The following is a 17934-nucleotide window of genomic DNA, read 5'->3' as shown; positions in this document are numbered from 1 at the left end:
TCTGTGCTTCTTTACAGTCCACGGCAGTCTCCGATGGAGGTGAGTAGATACGTCATTACAACATCTGACACTCTCAATACATGTTATAACAATCTACGACTTCTCTTATTGGCTTATCTAATTGGTTTCCACTCATCCTTAAGTTGTTGTGATCTATTTTAAGTAGCATTTAATGGGATGAAATAACAGGCTTTTGTGTTGTCCTGTTCTACAGTGTAGGGATACGACCATGTTCATTGTGGACACCTCATTAATATCTAGCTGCTTTTACGAAATTCACAGGAACAACAGACAGTCTGGTTCGACCTGATCTGTCTGCCCCACCTCCTGCTCCGTGGAGTTTGGCAGTTTGCAACCTAAAGAAAGTCCCACATTTGAAAACATAAGCTGCACAACAACAAGAGCAACTTGTGGCAAATCACTGACTTGAGATACAGAACATGGTGCTGTTCAGACTGCACAGTAGAAGGTTAAATGAGTGGGTTTGCATTAACCCTACTAAGTTATACTAGTGTGCTTGTGAAACAGCATTGGGAAATAAATGTAATAGTTTAATATGTGAAGGTATATTACAAAAAATCTATATTCTGATGAATTCTGTGGGGTCAGTAGTTTTAGTTGGCATGTTAGGCATTGTTTATTACTCTGTGGTCCCTCGTTGGTGTGTTGTATTGGACCTAGTTTGAGGTAAACTGTTGGTGTCATGTGCGTAATTAGCAAGTGCCAACAATAACAAAAGGTCTCCCATTTATGTAGGAGACTTCTATTGGTGCTTCAACGCCTCACAAATGCACATGAAAGACTCAATTTATGGCAGATGGGAGATAAAAGGAGGGAGAGGAGGTGAGAAACGAGACTAAAGAGCCATAGAATGCATGGCAGACATGTTTACAGCAAGCTCCGGTGTAGAAGTGTTTCCAGTCACTTGTTCGGTGTGAACGGTGTCTGTTGAGGAGAGGACGTGTTGTTTGTGAGTGAAGTGGAACGCGTGCGCTCAAGCATGTGATGTTCAGGAGCATGATGTTAAAGGGAGTAGTGGAAATGTTTCATGGTTCCTCTCGGTTATGCAAAGTAGTAGTAGGAGTGTAGAAGAGAAGTGTTACTGCATGTACTCAAGCAACTTGCCGAGTCTTTATTGACTGATTGTGACCCGGGAAACCTCTATGGATTGGTCTAACTTTGGAAAGAAAAGCTGCGTATTTCTATAAATGATCTTGTTGCCTATTGTTACATCAGATGTAAACAAGTAAACACTAAGGAAAAGGGTACTCGTTGACGGTTTATTCATCCTGCACAGTTAATGAGTCGAGCCACTCATTAACTCAGTGAAGGTTAAATGATGTTCTCTTAAAGGCATCCGCCACAACCAACCCAACAATTCCGTGGGAAAGCAGCAATAATATGCTCAACAGTGAGACACATTAAGCAATACGACGATGTTCTGAGCTTTAGCTCAGTATCTCATAATCAAAGACGCAAAGATGAACTCTCTTATCCTGTATGAGAGGGAGAGTTGTGATTCTTATAAAAAGTTACCTCGCTGATCACTGTGACTTTCTCTTTACCAGCTGCAACTAGAACTGCTTACACACCAACGCTTCACTAATTATACTACAGTATATATATACTGTATATTATTTTACAATGAGCCATTCTGAATAATGAGTACTTTTACTTTTAGTACCTCAAGTTTGTTGTGAGGCTAAATATTTGTTTTACACTGCAGTGTTGCTACTCTAACTCCAGTAAAAGGTCTGAACACTTCCGGCCTTACAATGAAAGTCCTCTGATGCTGCTGACATTTACTGTGCCATTTGAATTTGACCCTCTCAAATTGCTGTTTTTGGCTCAGGTTTTGCATTGTCATGAATACAAGTTCTTCTGAAGCTTGTTTCCTTTACGCCAGCAATGAAACAGCTACACGCCGTATTTGAATGCACCAGTCCGATATCGATATTGGATATCAGGCCAGAAGGGACTCACATTGATGTGTCGGGTGTCGGGTGTCAATGGGGCCGATCTATTCAATTCAATTCAATGTTTACGTCTCATTAGACGTGCACGCAGTAAGTCATGCGTCAGCAGCACACCAGCATAGCAGAACAACAAACGTGTCAGCTGGTTAGAGGTATTTTGTGTACTTGTTGGCTTGCTTTCAACAATAAATACAAATTCTGTAAATGTATGTATTTATTTGTCTATTTGTTAGGAAATGCATGTTTAAGTCAAGCCCGACGTTGCCTTACACATAAAAGAATGATCCCAGTGACTTCCACACAGTGAGGCATACAGCTTATCAATGAAACACCGGTATTTAATCGGCGCTCGCTTTCAGATGAAAACCCAAAGCCAGGTATTGCTATCGGGACTGAGTAAGTCTGATCGGTGCATTCCTAAATACAACTTATAGAAGTTTTTAGACACTTATAAAAACTAATGAAATGTTGAGTTTTACTGTACATTATAATTCATCCAAAGTGTTGAAACCACTTGTTGGGGTGGATGTGACTGTTAGGCTGTTCGGCCCCAGACTCCTCTTGTCTGCATCTCAAACTGTCCTCTAGCAAGACACTGAACCCCACGTTTCTCTCCGGGCGCTTCACAGCAGTTAACTGCTCCTGAATACTTAGTACTTTGTGTACCTGTTTAGATATGACAATTGTTACAAAGTTGAAGTTATTTTAATCTTACTGTGACTCTAGGAAATTGCTCACAATAGTACACTGTGTTTTCAGTGAAAGAAAATAAATAATACAATATAAAACCAAAGACACTCAACAAATAATTTGTTTTAAGACATAATATGAGTGATTTGTAATAATAACTTCAAAAGCATTATAAGCCCTATTTAAATGTGGCATTGTGCCTTATTGCAAACCAATAACAGAAATTTTATTCATTTTGATCTTTCATAAAAGTTAAGAAAATAATAAAATAGGTTGACAGTCCATTTGTGTGTGTGTGTGTGTGTGTGTGTGTGTGTGTGTGTGTGTGTGTGTGTGTGTGTGTGTGTGTGTGTGTGTGTGTGTGTGTGTGTGTGTGTGTGTGTGTGTGTGTGTGTGTGTGTAGCTGCGTGAGGCCTGCAGGTCTCATTAGTCTCAGTACTGGCCCTCCTTTAACAAGCTCCTCATCAATACTGCAGTTTGTGTGTGTGTGTGTGTGTGTGTGTGTGTGTGTGTGTGCACATGAATGCACTTGTGCTCTGGCGTTTTTAGTTCCGTCCTACCTTGGCTCTGAATTATTTATCATCTCAAGGCCTGTGTGTGCTTGGATCACTTACCTACCTAGAAGCTCACAGTGGTGTGTGTGTGTGTGTGTGTGTGTGTGTGTGTGTGTCTCTGTCGTGACCTGACTCTCTCTGTGGTCTATCAAGTTGTCAGCGAGGTTGCTCACCACCACCACCACCAACAGCCTCTCTCTCTCTTTCCTTCTTCTTCTCTCCCTGTTTTCCCTCTCTCTCGCTTCCTTCCTTGGGATGTTGTCAGCAGTGCGTGTGTGTGTGTGTGCTTCGTCTTGGACTGTGTGTACAACCTGGTGTGTTTGACGTTGGGGAGGGGCCCTGATAGTGTCAGTATGGATGGAGGGGCTTGGTTACCCCTCAGGAATCGCTACCTGACCTGCTGGCACCACAGTGGCTCCTACCAGCTCTACCCAGGTGAGGATACAGCTGGTGCTTCAAGCGCTTCTTCTCCAACCAAAGAAAACATCGATTTCAGGCACGAGGAGCAAATACATCGAGCATATTTGAGGCTTTGATGTTGTGTATCAGTTAGCTTTAGTTTAGTTACTGAAATTTGATTGAAGGGTTGCCAATCACAGCGGCAACACGATGCAGATGGTTTGTGAAATTAATTGTTTTATTCAAATGACCAGCTGCGGGGTTAACCTGCCTGTTGTGCTAAAAAATGTTGTTACTGGTCTTAATGGTGTCAACTATTGTACCTTTCTCCATGATGGTAAAAGTGAGAGTTAGGAGTAATACTCCCTGTGGAACTAACAAGAATTATTGTTTTCAAGTTTCCAGGGCCTTTAAAATCTTACTAAAGATAAAAATAGATTGTGATAGACTGTCTGTGACACTGACAGCATAAGTGATTAAAAGAATGGAGTGATGTATTTTTGTCTCCCATTCACAGCAATAGATTACCATGAAGCAGAAGTACTAGGAGCTGTTTACTAGCAGTTTGGAAGTGAATGAGAGAAATACATAATCCTCATTATGAAAACTGTCATTGATACCTTTTTTATAAAAAAGCGGATATCACACGGTAATTATTTATTAATAGCCAACTTTCTAAGTTTGAAATCTCACAGGACTAGCTGTGAGCAGCATACTGTTTTTTTCAGTTTATTTACAAGATTAGCATCGCCTCGGCCACCTGACCTGTGACGCCTTCCCTCTGGCTGTTCTTGTTTTTGTTTTATCTCAACTGAGCAACCCACTTTCAGTTCTTTAGGCCTTGAGCTCTGGTATTCTGGTTATTCTCAGCTTCTCTCTGCGCCTTTGCTTTAGCAGTCCGTCTAAACATTAGGAACACAGACGTACTGAGGTCTTGTGGTGGGAAAAATAATCAATACTTCCGTGGTTTATGCACCCATGCACAAACATTTGGTACATCAGTTCATACTGTTGGGAGTTGTTCATGATCAAATCAACTAAACTGTGACTACACACAGATAACGTGTACAATGAAGCATGTTGTTAACGTACTTTCAACAGTTCTGATCTGAATGGCGGGAAGCTGCAGATACTTCTGTTGCAAAGATAGTGGAAGTACATTATGTGTTTGACTTTCTATGGATTTGTATTGTTGTGTTGTTTGACACTACTCTCTTTTCCACAGCTACACTAGTTTTTTGTTTTACATGAGTGAGTGTCTGATATAATGCAAAACAGTGGAACACAGTTCTTTGTATTGTGAACATCAGGTTCACATATCTCCACCATGGAGGTTATGTTTTCTGTTTGGTGTTTGTTGTCCGTCTGTCAGCGAGATTATGGAAGAACGGAGCGGATACACAAATCATTTTTCACTTTCGTTAACATTGCAAGACAGGCCATTTGGCCTTGGCGGAGGTATGTGCTCGCCAAGGGCCCTTCTAGATTTATGTGATTTTGCGCGTATTTACTATATTGTGATATATAATATATCATGTCAAACTTTACGGACGTTGCTTGGACTGTGGCGGGTATAGGAGGCACTAAATTATGAAGTACATTGATTTGCAACACAGGAGTTGAAAATGGTTGGACAGATCAAATCTGTAATGTCAGCATCGTAGGGATTGTGTGAGTGAAAGCATGCTGTGGGGGTGTTGGGTTGCAAAGATAAAGCAACACCAACAGCACAGTGTGTGGCTAGAGGAGGTTTACCTGGACTGGCTGTTACTCAGCGGGATGGGACACACCAGGCCACTGATAGTGCTGCCTTCAGGTGAAGCCCCTTCATACAGAGGAAAACTAAACAACTAACGGGGAAAAATAACCATTTGACTTCTACCGTATCGCCCTTCTTAGACCAGACCAACCATTGATTGTGCTGTCGTGAATGTGCACATACAGTAAAGTATAGAAACCTGAAATTGAGATGCATCAAAACAAGTTTCGTAATCATTACACTCTGAATCAAATCAAACTGGGGAGCTACCCAGAAGTCGCCACGACAACTTCTTTTGTGTTGTGTGTGTGTTGTGCAGAACTCAACAGCGTGGAGCTGCAGGGCTGCAGCAGCGACAACAGTCTGAACAGTAATGCCAGCCTGCCCAGCGTTCAGAGTCACCGGCGCCACACTGAGAGGAGAGTGGCCAGCTGGGCTGTCTGCTTCGAGAGGCTGCTGCAGGACCCCGTGGGAGTCCGCTACTTCTCGGTACTACCACAGCGCATAACAGGACTTTTTTAAGCAAACCTTTCTGGTGTCTAATTGTTGATCCACATGTAATGCTTCAGGAGTTCCTGAAGAAAGAGTTCAGCGAGGAGAATATCCTGTTCTGGCAGGCTTGTGAGTTCTTCAGCCACGTCCCTGAGAATGACAAGAAGCAGGTAACAGACATAAAAGATATTGTTTGAGGGGAGATGTTATGTGCTATGATTCCTTATCGTCTCTTATCACCTTGTCTTTTTTTTTTATCTAAACCTCAACCTCTCCTCCACCTCCTTTTCCAGCTCTCTCAGCGTGCCAGGGAGATCTACAACAGCTTCCTGTCCAGCAAGGCCACAACACCGGTCAACATAGACAGTCAAGCCCAGCTCGCCGACGACATACTCAATGCCCCCCGACCTGACATGTTTAAGGAGCAGCAACTGCAGGTAGCGTATCCGCCAAACACACTCAAGGACTTATTTATTGAAATCTCGAGCAACCAGTGCTCCAGGAGCTGTACTAAGATGACACTGACCTCTGACCTTCCTCGTGAAGGGGAAAGTGAGAAGAGGCTTTCCCTGCCGGACACATTTATTATTACTCATAGAACTGAATCCATTCAACCTCTATTGGAAATGTGCTATCATTACAGAACACAACATAAGCTTGACTCGTCATCTTTGCCTGCTTTCTAGCATCATTCATGTGAATGGCTTCTTACATGTGCATGTAAGAAGCCATTCAATTTCAACAGCTCATCTCAGATGTACACACACACACACACACACACACACACACACACACACACACACACATACATCAAAGCCAGAGATGAGATTTTCCACAATACCCTTGGATTCATCAAGATCTTGTGCCACCATTGAAGAATCACATACATTCTCCCCAGAGGACAGACACAATTCATTTTTGTAACCTCAGGGATTTTAGGACTTGCCGTGAACATGAACAACCTAAAGGTGCTGCTGGTGGGATATTAGACTTTTACTTACATTTTGACATTTTGACCGTGCGTTTCAACATCTGTTATTTCAGTCTATGCCTCTGTTCTTAATTTGATTGTTAATCCTCTCTTCTCCCCTCCTTTCATTCTCTGTCTTTCTTAATTTGTCTTTCAATCTTTTTACCATTGCATGTTTTTCCATCCTCTTTTCCCGCCTTCCATCCCCTTTCTTTCTAGGTTTCCTTTTTCTATGCTCTTTTTTTTTTTTGTGTCCTTCCTGCATTTTCCGTTGCCCACTGATTACTCCTTTCCTTCCTTTTCGCCCCTTTAGATCTTCAACCTGATGAAGTTCGACAGCTACACACGGTTCCTCAAGTCTCTGCTGTACCAGGAGTGCATGCTGGCAGAAGTGGAGGGGAGGCCCCTGCCTGACCCTTACCACATCCCCAGCAGCCCCACCTCCAAACACAGCACCACTGGCTCCGACCGCTCCAATCTCTCCACACCCAAGAAGGTAACACAACACAAAGCTGTTAAAGACTTCCTCCTCTTGGCTGCATCTGGTTTCAGTTTAATGTAGGAATACACTGAAGTAATGGGAACTATATAGAAAAATCTATAATCTTACATACGGTATATGAGGATGAAGATCACAGAATTGCTTTTCAGATTTTTACAGTTCTGTGAAATGACCCATCTAAAACGAATTACCCATATAAAAAAGCTGTAATGATCCTGGGTAATGCCAAGTAGTAGAGCTACGAGGAAAGGCGCAGCATCTGGCTCGTCTGTTCTTTAATGGGGTTGCATTCATCCGTTAGTTGGTTCTTTGTGTACATCTGTGTGTTCGCACCTGTGTCTACCCCGCTTCATTGACTTTGTGTGTGTCTTATAGGACGACAAAAAGAGCAAGTCGGGCAAGTCTTTAAATGAGGACAGTCGGGACGATTCAGGAGACCGGAGGAAAGGCATCTTCTTCTCCTGGTCCCGCAACAGGAGCTTCGGCAAAGGCCCGAAGAAACGAGAGCTGACCGACTTCAACTACAGTCAGTAGTTGAAAATGTTGTTGATTTAAAAGTGGTTGTATTCTAATTGGTGGGCTATTTTCATGTTGGATATAGAGGTTTGCAATTAGTAGACACTACTGATGATGAGTGTATCATTTTTCAGATTTCTCTGGCAGCAATGGTCGCCGTGAATCCCAGGGTTCGCTGTCTTCAGGAGCCAGTCTGGAGCTGGGGACGTCCGGGTTAGGGAGGAACGAGGTCAGTCTGGGAAGAACTAGTTCAGACATTGCATTAACACTGAGAATACTGAAAAAGTGTCAGACTGTCTGTTGTTTTTCCTCCTCTAAACCTCCATATCTTTCTTATATTTCTAACACTTCTGTCCATGTCGCTGTTTTCTTGCTTCAGGGTGATGCTTCCCGTGGCGCAGTATCAGCGTCAACAGAGAGCGGAGGGGGCAGCGCCCCCTTGAGGCAGTGTAACATAAGTTTGCCGGACGGCTCATGTTGCTCTGTGCCTCTGAGGGCCGGAGTTTCTATCAGAGACCTGCTGCTGGGCCTCTGTGAGAAGCTCTGCATCAACCTGGCAGCTATAGACCTCTTCCTGGTTGGAGGGGAGAAGGTACAACAAAAGTGGATGTGGTGCTGTCCTAAATACCTTTATTATGGGCTTCAAAGCGCTTTATACAAATGATCAATAACCACAACAAATCACACTAAACCAAAGCAAACAAAACAGCAACAATCAATATCTTTATACACGCAATAGAGGACTATATGTTATGTAGAGGTAGCCTGTAGTGATGAACCCACAGAATTAAACGGACTCTTCTACGGAGTGCCTTTGCATCCTTTTAGCTCACCTTTGGTGAGTTTTATGGCCCACAAATTTAATTTGTTTAGCTTTAATTCAGTCTCATCGCTCAAAAGGCAATAGATTAATAATGTATTAGTCATATCAACTTTATAAGGTCACAATATGACAAACATGTTTGATGGACCAGGCCAAAAACAATATTAAAGCAGGAAAAGAGAGAGACCAGAGAGATCTTTTGTTGTTTTATTTAGTAAGTAATCATATTTTAGGGTTTGGCAACGAGCTGGACATCTTTCATGATGACTCTCTTATTCTCTGTCTCACTCTCTCAGCCACTTGTTTTAGACCAAGACTGTATGACATTGTGCTCCCGGGACCTCCGACTAGAAAAGCGCACTCTCTTCAGGTACAGTAATAAGAAGTACACATCATAAGCTTTCAAACATTTCAAACCAATAGTAGGAGTAAAAATTAGAGAAAGTGGTCGTCTTGAAACCATCACTACCATTTACGCTGCTGCTACAGCATCCTACAGAAAACATGAATATGTTTTTTCTTTCCAGGCTCGACTTGGTCCCTATTAACCGCTCGGTGGGCCTAAAAGCAAAGCCCACCAAGCCAGTGACTGAGGTCCTCAGGCCTGTGGTGGCCAAATACGGCCTGCACCTCGCTGACTTGGTGGCACGCATTGTAAGTCACTCTGGCTGCTTGTATATAGACAGAAATAAATAGACAGACAGGCAGTGTATGTGAAGACCTCAAACTCATATCACGTGTGTGTGTGTGTGTGTGTGTGTGTGTGTGTGTGTATGTGATGCAGAGTGGGGAGTTGGAGCCATTAGATCTAGGTCTTCCTATATCTAACCTGGATGGGCTGCGAGTGGTATTAGATATTGCAGAAAACACCCCTGGAAAGGGTAAGTAACACACACACATGCAGTTGCTGTCGATAAAAAAATGTAATCTGCTGTCTCTCATTGACAACATACTGAAAAAAAAAAAAAGAAGGATACATTCAGTATAGAGCTGTCTCAATCGTGCATCTGTATGCTCCCTTTCCTTCCTTCAGCAGACAAACAGAAAACAGCTGCCTCTAAGGGCCTCGCCCCGGCCTCGACAAGCAGAAACCAATCGACAACAGTAAGATCTCCTCCAGCGTCTAATTTCCCATTTTCTTCTCGCTCTGGAATGTTCCATAACCCACAGAATGTCTCCACTTCCTGGTTTGATGATGTCACGCTACTAAGTGTCTCTCTCGCTGTCCTCAATTCACCCATGTCTGTTTGCAATGTGTTAAAAATGCGAGCAGGTGTATGATGTGTGTCTCTGTCCGCGTTGGGGCTGGATTTATGTGCACTGTTGCTGTGGAGCTCCGTCACACTCTCAAAGTTGCTAATGTTCCGTTATTGTGGTCTGCCTGTGGCCGAGTGCATCGTCAACTTTTCTCTCTGGTTTGCTGGTTCTCTTTCTTCCATAACAAACGGGCAGGCGATAGTAGCCCAACCTTTGCGGAGCGTTTGCTGGATCTCACAACCTCAAAGACTCCCTCTGTGCACCTGCAAAGGACTTATTTGGTGGTGGCATTAGCATTTAACAATGCATTTAGAATGCATTGTGGGTTTTCTTTAACCTGATCGATGACCATCTGTGATGGTCATTTAATGCTTTCTTGGTTGATTATAAAAGAATCTTTTATTTCCCACTTGATGGGCAGTAGTGTGGCTTTGCGCAGTAGAAAGTTGGTCCCGTTGGTGTTACGGTGTGTGCTACTGTTACCCTACATGCTGGTAATGCTTAGTACTCACAAGTGCTAAGCATTGTGGTTGTCTGAATGGAACATCCCACCTGTCTTTAGATTAGACGTTTTCATAGATGTATGTTTTACTAGAAGTATACTTGTCATTGATTTATTTATTACATAAAACCAACAAACTCATTATCATAATTACTTTCATCCTACTTAAACTTGTGCCCCCCTACTCCCCCATCAAATTCTCATTTTACAATTTGTCACCCTCCTCATCATCAGTAGCATTAGTCCCCACGTGTTGTCGTTACTTGTGCCCATACTTGCACCATGATGACTTAACAGGGCTCCGCTCTCATTGTGGCCCCCAGGGGGAGAACAGGCCGTCAGGGAAAGCCGGTTCAGCCCACCCCCATGGGGAAAACGGCAAGACTGGGCCCAGCCCTGACACAAGCAGCAAGCCCTTACCCAACCACTCTGCCTCTCTCCATAAGGCACCGGAGAAAAGAAAGCAGAAAAAGATTAATATAGACGAAGCTGAAGGTAAAGACTGAACGACCTCCCTCTCTCTGTCTTTTGTTTCTGTAGCTTGGTTGCTGTGATCACACTAACCCTTCGGCCTGTCTGCAGTATTGATGAAGCAGCACCAAATGCTTTCAAAGCTAGCTGGCTACATGTAGCACAGTCACCTCTGCTCACACTGAATGTAGCTTTGACTTGTCTACCTGATTAATACCAACCCTCTACTGCATGTTTCTGAATTACAATGGATGAGGTTTACTGTTTTATGATGTTATTTGTGGTGATTATTAATTTATGTGTGTGTGTGTATGTGCACATGCATGGGCGTGTGCTTATGTGTGTCTGTACACCTGTCTCTGTTTGGTGTGTGTGTGTGTCTGTGTGTCTGCAGAGTTCTTCGACCTAATATCCAAAGCTCAGAGTAACCGAGCAGATGACCAGCGAGGCCTGCTAAACAAAAGCGAACTGCAGCTCCCAGACTTTCTGCGCCTGTCGCCAGTGGCCACCAACCAGGCCGGACCTCCTCCCTACGTCTCTGAGCCCAGTTGCTCCACGCCTTATTCCCGAAACCCCAACAACGGCAGCTTCCCTAGCAGCGGTCACCGGGGCAATAAGGTGAACATCAACGACAGGGGAGGCACCCACTTGCTCAATGCCAGCCGTCAGTCCCAGAGCTTGGACTCTGCACTGGGAACTGAGAGTGGAGGGGGGAGGAAAGCCAGACCCCCTCCTCCGTTTCCTGGCACCATCTCCCCCATCCACCCGTCCCAGGGTGCACAGCGTGGTCTCCTCCAGGACTCTTGCAGGGGAGAATCGGTCCAGATGCTGGAGGAGGACACGCTGTCTGATCTGACTCTTGTGGGAGAGGGGGACATTGACAGTCCCAGCCTCAACTACATCACTCCCTCAGCCCTACAGTGCAACCCCCACCCCCACCCCCGACCCCAACAACAAGCACAGGGCGGTCAGCCTAGCTCAGGTACTTCCCCAGTGTGAACTCTAAAAACGTTTGAACTTTCACCTCTTCCTTCACCTGACCGTAAGCAGGACTGGAGTCCCAATAAAGTCAGTTTGAAGCTCATTGTTGGTCACAGTCGGCCCAGAATGCATCCACATCTCCTCCCTTTATTTCATAAATTACTTTCTGCTGTCTAATTAAAACGACAGAGCACTTAATTCCAGAATTATAAAATACAGTAAGAAAGGTAAAAGATTGAGCTCTCATCACGGGCCGTAGAAATGAGTTTTAATTTAGTCATAAAAGTGAGGCGCGCATCGACGGCCTTGATACTAACTAGGTCAGACGCATAAAGAGAGGCAATAAATGGATGCATTAGGCTTGAACAGAACTTGTCCAGACATTTCCCTGCGTGGTTTGTATCTGTGTGAACTTTTGAGCGCAGTGTAATTACTTTCTAGAGACTTTAGCTCGATGACCAGTGCCAAACCCCCCCCCCCCCCCCCCCCCTCCCCCCTCCCCCAGTGTACAGAATCTAACAAAGCACTTTAGCCAATTACAAACAAGACTTGACACATCTTTACAGATTTTAACAATCATTTTCTTCCTGCCTTTTTTTTTCATATTACTTTAACCTTTCAAAATGTCTGTTTCACGCTACAGGTGGTTGAGCTGCCAGAGGTTAATTTATGTATTTGCCAACAATCACGAGCTGTTCCTAATCCACAGTGGTATTGAGGCTACTTTACTGCACTTCTAAATGACCCATATTTTATTTCCAACTTATTACATGCTTTTTAAGCACACTGCATGCCAACATGGCGGGCCAGACCCCATAAATACAAACATATGCTCCAGTACCAAGAAAGCACACATTTGCTCAGCTGTTTCTTCATCGACTTGAGCACAGTACGTTCTGTGTTTCCACCACTGTTCTCTCACCTCAGGCATTTCTCGTGTCACTCATGAAAGCAGACTGCAGCCAGCGCGCACACATGCAAACTCGCTCTCTGACCAAATAAACCAGAAACGTCTGCACTGACTGTGCTTGAGCTATTTTCCCTTTTTCATCTCCATTTTTCTTCTTTGCACTACATCCCACGGCAGCACCTGTTTTTCTTTATTTTTTTTTGTTCTTTCCACAGTCAAGCAATTCAACAGTGTTCTGAACCGTCTTTCCCTGCAACATTTTAGCTGGAAAAATTGGACTAACAAGTCAAACCGTTTCACTTTTTAAAGGTTTCACTCCTACTTTATCCTGTAGTATATTGTCAAGAAGACATTAATTTATCCCACGTCCTTTTCATTTTTACAATCTTTCAGTTAAAAGTATTAATTTGTATATAGTCAACTTTGTGAAATCACCGTATTGCTGTAGTCGTCTTTGAATTACAATGCAGCCATGCTGTTTCTTCAGTTGTGTCACAATAGAAATCAATTCTCCTCTCTTCTCATCAGTTGACTGTACTGTCTGTAAATAGATCAAATAAATGTTTTAAAGATTGAATTATCTTCTGTTAAGCCTCATGTGAGCAGCCTCCTTTTTTTTCTTATACTCTCAAAACGATCCGATTTATTCTATTCTCCTCACTTAATTTGCTATGAATGTGTGTGCCTCCAATTTGTGCAACCTCTCTTCTATTTATCTTACTTGATATTCCTCTCCTCTCTCTATTGCCTCTTCTCTGTGTGCGTGCGTGTGTGCGTGCGTGTGTGTGTCCCCTGAACGGGGCTTTTGTTTCGGGGTACAAAGACTTTTGGGGGGACTGGGCTATTAGCTATGCATGGGTTCTCCTCTGCTCAACGCCTTGTTAGGCAAGCTTTGTCATGCTGGTCTCTTTGGTAGCCCACAAACAAAACTAGCTTCTGTTTCTTCCTTGTCCTCACTCACATACACACACACACACGCACACACAGATTCTCATTTGTACTTCACACAGACATGCTCTCACACTTGCCTTCAAACACAGAGCATCTACATCTGTGTGTATCCTTTGCACCACATGATGATCTTATTCTGTAGCAGTTTTCATAACAATTTCTCAGTGTCATTATTTGAGTGTGTGTTTCCTCCTGGACTGACACGTTACACTACTATATTTCTATATTTCATATTCTATATAATTAGGCAAAACACGCATGTGCAGTAACGGAGAGAGAGAGAGAGAAAAGAAATATCTTTGCCTGTCCTACTTTCCCCCCTCACTTACACACACACACACACACAACACACACACAAGTTTCTGTCTGACTGTGATATATGAGTGTGTGGGATTCACCCGAAGACTTTGTCTGGGTAAATGTTGAGAAAATAGATAGGAAAGGACATAAAAAACAAGGATTTGTATCTATATGGACAGTAGATTCTGGAGTTTTCTCCTGTGTGGTGTTGTAAATATGTCGAATGAGGGTCAAAAAAGAATACCATGGCAGTGCTGACATTTGTTCGAAGGTAAACCAATCTGTAATTCTTGTTTTCATGCTACAGGACCCATTGAGTTATCGGATTGCTGCTGTAATTGCATGGGAAAACCTTGTTCACAGAAGCTGTTGTATGAATACAATTTGGGCTTTGGTGCTTTAATTCACAGGCTCTTGTTGGGACCATTGCCCATGTCCACTGGCCAACGAAATAATTACCTCCTCAGTGCACCGTCACAGTTTGACTTCTCATCTCAAATGGCTCCATCTAATGGTGAGAGAAGGAATCATAAATGGTGGACGGAGAGAATAGCAGACAGAGAGGGAGAAAGAGGGGGAAAGTAAACAGCTGAGCTAGGGCAAACTGTGTTGTATTAAAACAAGTAATTATATTCTCACTTGTAATATTTTAGAGTGATAAAGAAAGAGTAATACGCAGTTGTGTTTATCTGCACACCCGAACAGTTGTTTTTAATAAAAGATGTAATTTGTCCCTAGAATTAAGCTTTCACAGGAGAGAGGGAGATGCCAATCAACTAGGCCTACGCCCACACAGTCCTGAGGAGGAGGGGCCTAACCGTACAGTCTATGCAGGCATTAAGTGGAAACCGCTACATGTGTAAAGCCAACACAGAAACACAGAAACCAAAAGTGCCGTTGTTGTACTCTTATTACAAGTAATCATACTTGCAGTTGTTAAGTAGGTTGGTCCTGTGCTCTATACTGTAACGTTAGTTATCTTACTGTAACTAAGTCTAAAGTTATGCTAACGGCTCTGTGAGGCACAGCGATGCTTTGAGCTAAATGCTAACATCATCATGCTGATGTTTAGTTAGCAGGTATACAATGTTTACCTATGTTTCCTTAGTTACCTTAGAATGTTAGCATGGTAAGATTAACGAGTCTCCATCATTAATAACACCAGTGCTTTTCCAGCAATAACATGTCAAATGTCTACTGTCTGCCTTAATTTTGTTCACTGGCATCTTGTGAAACAAGACAAAACATTTTAAAAGAAAATGAAATCAGACAATTGCAGATGCAGCCACAGGTTTAAGCAGTGTGAACAAACAGAGAATCAGCTGTTCCCCCAAAATGAGAGAATACATCCCTCTTTCTCTCAGCCAGTAGATGGCAGCATGCATGTATTAAGATGGAGACACGGTCTCTTTTCAATTACGGACACGCACGCACACACACAGACACACACACACACACACACACACACACACTGAGCTCCATCTACCCCTCTCTCCCATGATGTCATAGCCAAGAGCCAGCATGGGAATATCTGTCACATCTACTTAGTTTCCTGCTGCCTCCAAGCTGTGTGTGTGTGTGTGTGTGTGTGTGTGTGTGTGTGTGTGTGTCCGTCCTTGGTGTTGCAACAGTTGGCTACAGGCTGGTCATGTCAGTCAGAGTGTGATAGTTCACTGAATTTGACAGAATGTGAATAATCATCTTAATTTCTCACTGTCTACTTCACATACACATATGAGCATGAAGATCCTGCTTTAGTTCAGCTATGTTCTTGTTATTTTTCATTTTACGTCGCTCTGCACCACAGACTTTTTACAAATGCAGAACATTTTGCACTTCTTTTGTGTTATCTGTGAGTGTTCCTTGCATGTGGATGGTTTGCAGTGTCGGCGAGTGCTTTGTCGTTTCTTTTGTCTCCTCTGTCTGTCCCTTTTGTCGTCTCTCTTTTTAAAGCAGCCTCTTCTTCCTCAGGTAAAGACGGAAACAGATGGAAAGACAGGGAAAGAGGAGGAGGAGGAGGTTTCAAAATGCAAAGCAGAAGAACAACGTCTTCCAACCAAATCCCTCCTTCTCCTCCTCCTCCTCCTCTTCCTCCACCACGGCCTCCACTTCGCTCACGTCGCAAATCCAAGTCCCCTTCATCCCGCTCCAACCACTCGACCCCAAAGCGAGCCTTGGATTTAGACAAAATTGGGGCCAGCTTTGACACAGAAGACAGAATACAAACCCGCAGGGGGTCCCGAGACCTCAGGGGCTCCCAGGGTTTAGAGCTGGACAGGAAGTGGGAGGGTGTGGCCTTAGAGCTGCGATGCCGTGGCAGCAGGATGAGGTCAGCAGTATACCAGACTTCAGAATTGCCCTCAATGGTCAAAGCCAAGAGGAAGTCGGAGCAGAGTGAGGGCAAAAGGCAGATTGACCGGAGTAAATTGAAAGCAACCTTTGTTTGAGGAGCCGGCGTTCATGACTCACAGACTGTCTGGCCTGGTGATGTTGTCTCTGCGACTCTGACCTCACTGACAATGTCTGCCGCAGCTGAAACACTGTCTAGCTTTCAAGCTGAGGCAAAGGGCTCAGTGTCAACAACTGTGCAGCTGTTCTCAGACTCTATACCGAAGGCTGCTATTAGAAGATGACAGGCTGTAATTAACCAAATGCTGTGTCTCAATTCCATACTACATATTCGTTCTCAGTATGTACTACGCAGTGGTGGAAAGTAACAAAGTATGTGTTCACTAAAGTGCCGTACTTAAGTACAGTTTTGAGGGACTTCTACTCTACTGGAGTATTTCTAGTAAATACTACTTGTACTCTCACTCTATTACAAGATAGAACTTTATTAATCCCGGGGGAAATTCTTGAATGTTTAATTCCGAAGTCACAGGCGGTGGATCAGCTAGATAAAGTATATTTATACCTCGTGTATATAAACTGCAAACACAGTATCTACAACAATTAGTAATACCGTATACAAAGAGCAGAGCACAGAATTTGGACATGGCTATGCACTTCCGGGGCCTAGCTGTTGGCCCTCTATCACGTCTGTTGAGCCCAAACGAGAGGATACTTGAAACACCTGTAGCTCTTTGGTTCTGTATTTTGACATGCATCTCTAAATGAAGGGGCACTCCAGCAGTTGTATTACTCTTCCATAACATTGGAACATTAGAATACTTGCCGCCTTGTTAACCCCAACATCTTTCTCACTCCACGACCCCAGTTTGCATCGGAGACTTATTGTTCAGAATGCGCATTCTTCAAGCCCAAGTCAAAATAACAATGACATCATCAGGGTTATTTCTCAGATTTGGCCGAACTCCTCCAGTAGTACTAAACATGGCTAGTAGTAGTAAAATCATCTTCATGTGTAAAATCTGTAGAGTGCCCTTTTAAAAGAGTTAGACAAAATAATGAAAAATCTAGCAGTATTAAAGTCAGTTAAAGCTCTATTTTCATAAACTGTTTTCACATGTCAACCACCTGAATTAGAATTAATACAAACATGTCAAAAAAGTAACCCGAGACATTGTCAGCTGTCTGCATTTTTAGGATATTCTAGCATGAATGTGCATTGGCCCAACTCTGTTGTAAGAGAAGTGTTCCTGGCACCAGCTATAGTTCAATCATTTCAAATGGCTTTCCAGGAATAAATGCCCCTGAACTTACAGAGGCTCTGGAAGTAATACCATCTCCACACATCAAACGCTGAGTCAAGTACCTCAGTCAAGATGGAGCAATGCAGGGATTTACAGTATAGCACACTGGAGATTGTTGCTTAGAGACAACAGTGATTCAGTAAAACCAGCAGGACTGCTGTTTTTCCCCTTTTGCTCTCAGGATGTGTTCATTCAGTGGGCATATGGACATGTTCACATAATAAAGTA

General features: G+C 43.3%; 1 protein-coding gene across 1 annotated transcript in view; it reads left to right on the top strand.

Annotated features, from left to right (window-relative positions):
* Positions 1 to 13374, top strand: part of rgs12b (regulator of G protein signaling 12b) — a gene marked incomplete at its 5' end in the record, with an annotated part of 38312 nt that extends 24938 nt beyond the window's left edge. The window contains 14 exons of the mRNA XM_079159397.1: positions 18 to 39; positions 5698 to 5867; positions 5948 to 6040; positions 6164 to 6307; positions 7154 to 7336; positions 7718 to 7868; positions 7993 to 8087; positions 8238 to 8450; positions 8978 to 9051; positions 9209 to 9335; positions 9466 to 9562; positions 9715 to 9785; positions 10764 to 10935; positions 11306 to 13374. Coding sequence (XP_079015523.1) covers positions 18 to 39; positions 5698 to 5867; positions 5948 to 6040; positions 6164 to 6307; positions 7154 to 7336; positions 7718 to 7868; positions 7993 to 8087; positions 8238 to 8450; positions 8978 to 9051; positions 9209 to 9335; positions 9466 to 9562; positions 9715 to 9785; positions 10764 to 10935; positions 11306 to 11910 — 2217 coding nt within the window. The 3' untranslated portion in view covers positions 11911 to 13374. The remainder of the gene's footprint in view (positions 1 to 17; positions 40 to 5697; positions 5868 to 5947; positions 6041 to 6163; positions 6308 to 7153; positions 7337 to 7717; positions 7869 to 7992; positions 8088 to 8237; positions 8451 to 8977; positions 9052 to 9208; positions 9336 to 9465; positions 9563 to 9714; positions 9786 to 10763; positions 10936 to 11305) is intronic.
* Positions 13375 to 17934: the final 4560 nt, after the last annotated feature.

Source organism: Pholis gunnellus (genome assembly GCF_910591455.1).
Source record: "Pholis gunnellus genome assembly, chromosome: 5".
NCBI lineage: Eukaryota > Metazoa > Chordata > Actinopteri > Perciformes > Pholidae > Pholis > Pholis gunnellus.
The sequence above is the reverse complement of the archived record's forward strand: the minus strand, read 5'-3'. Positions and strand labels throughout refer to the sequence as shown.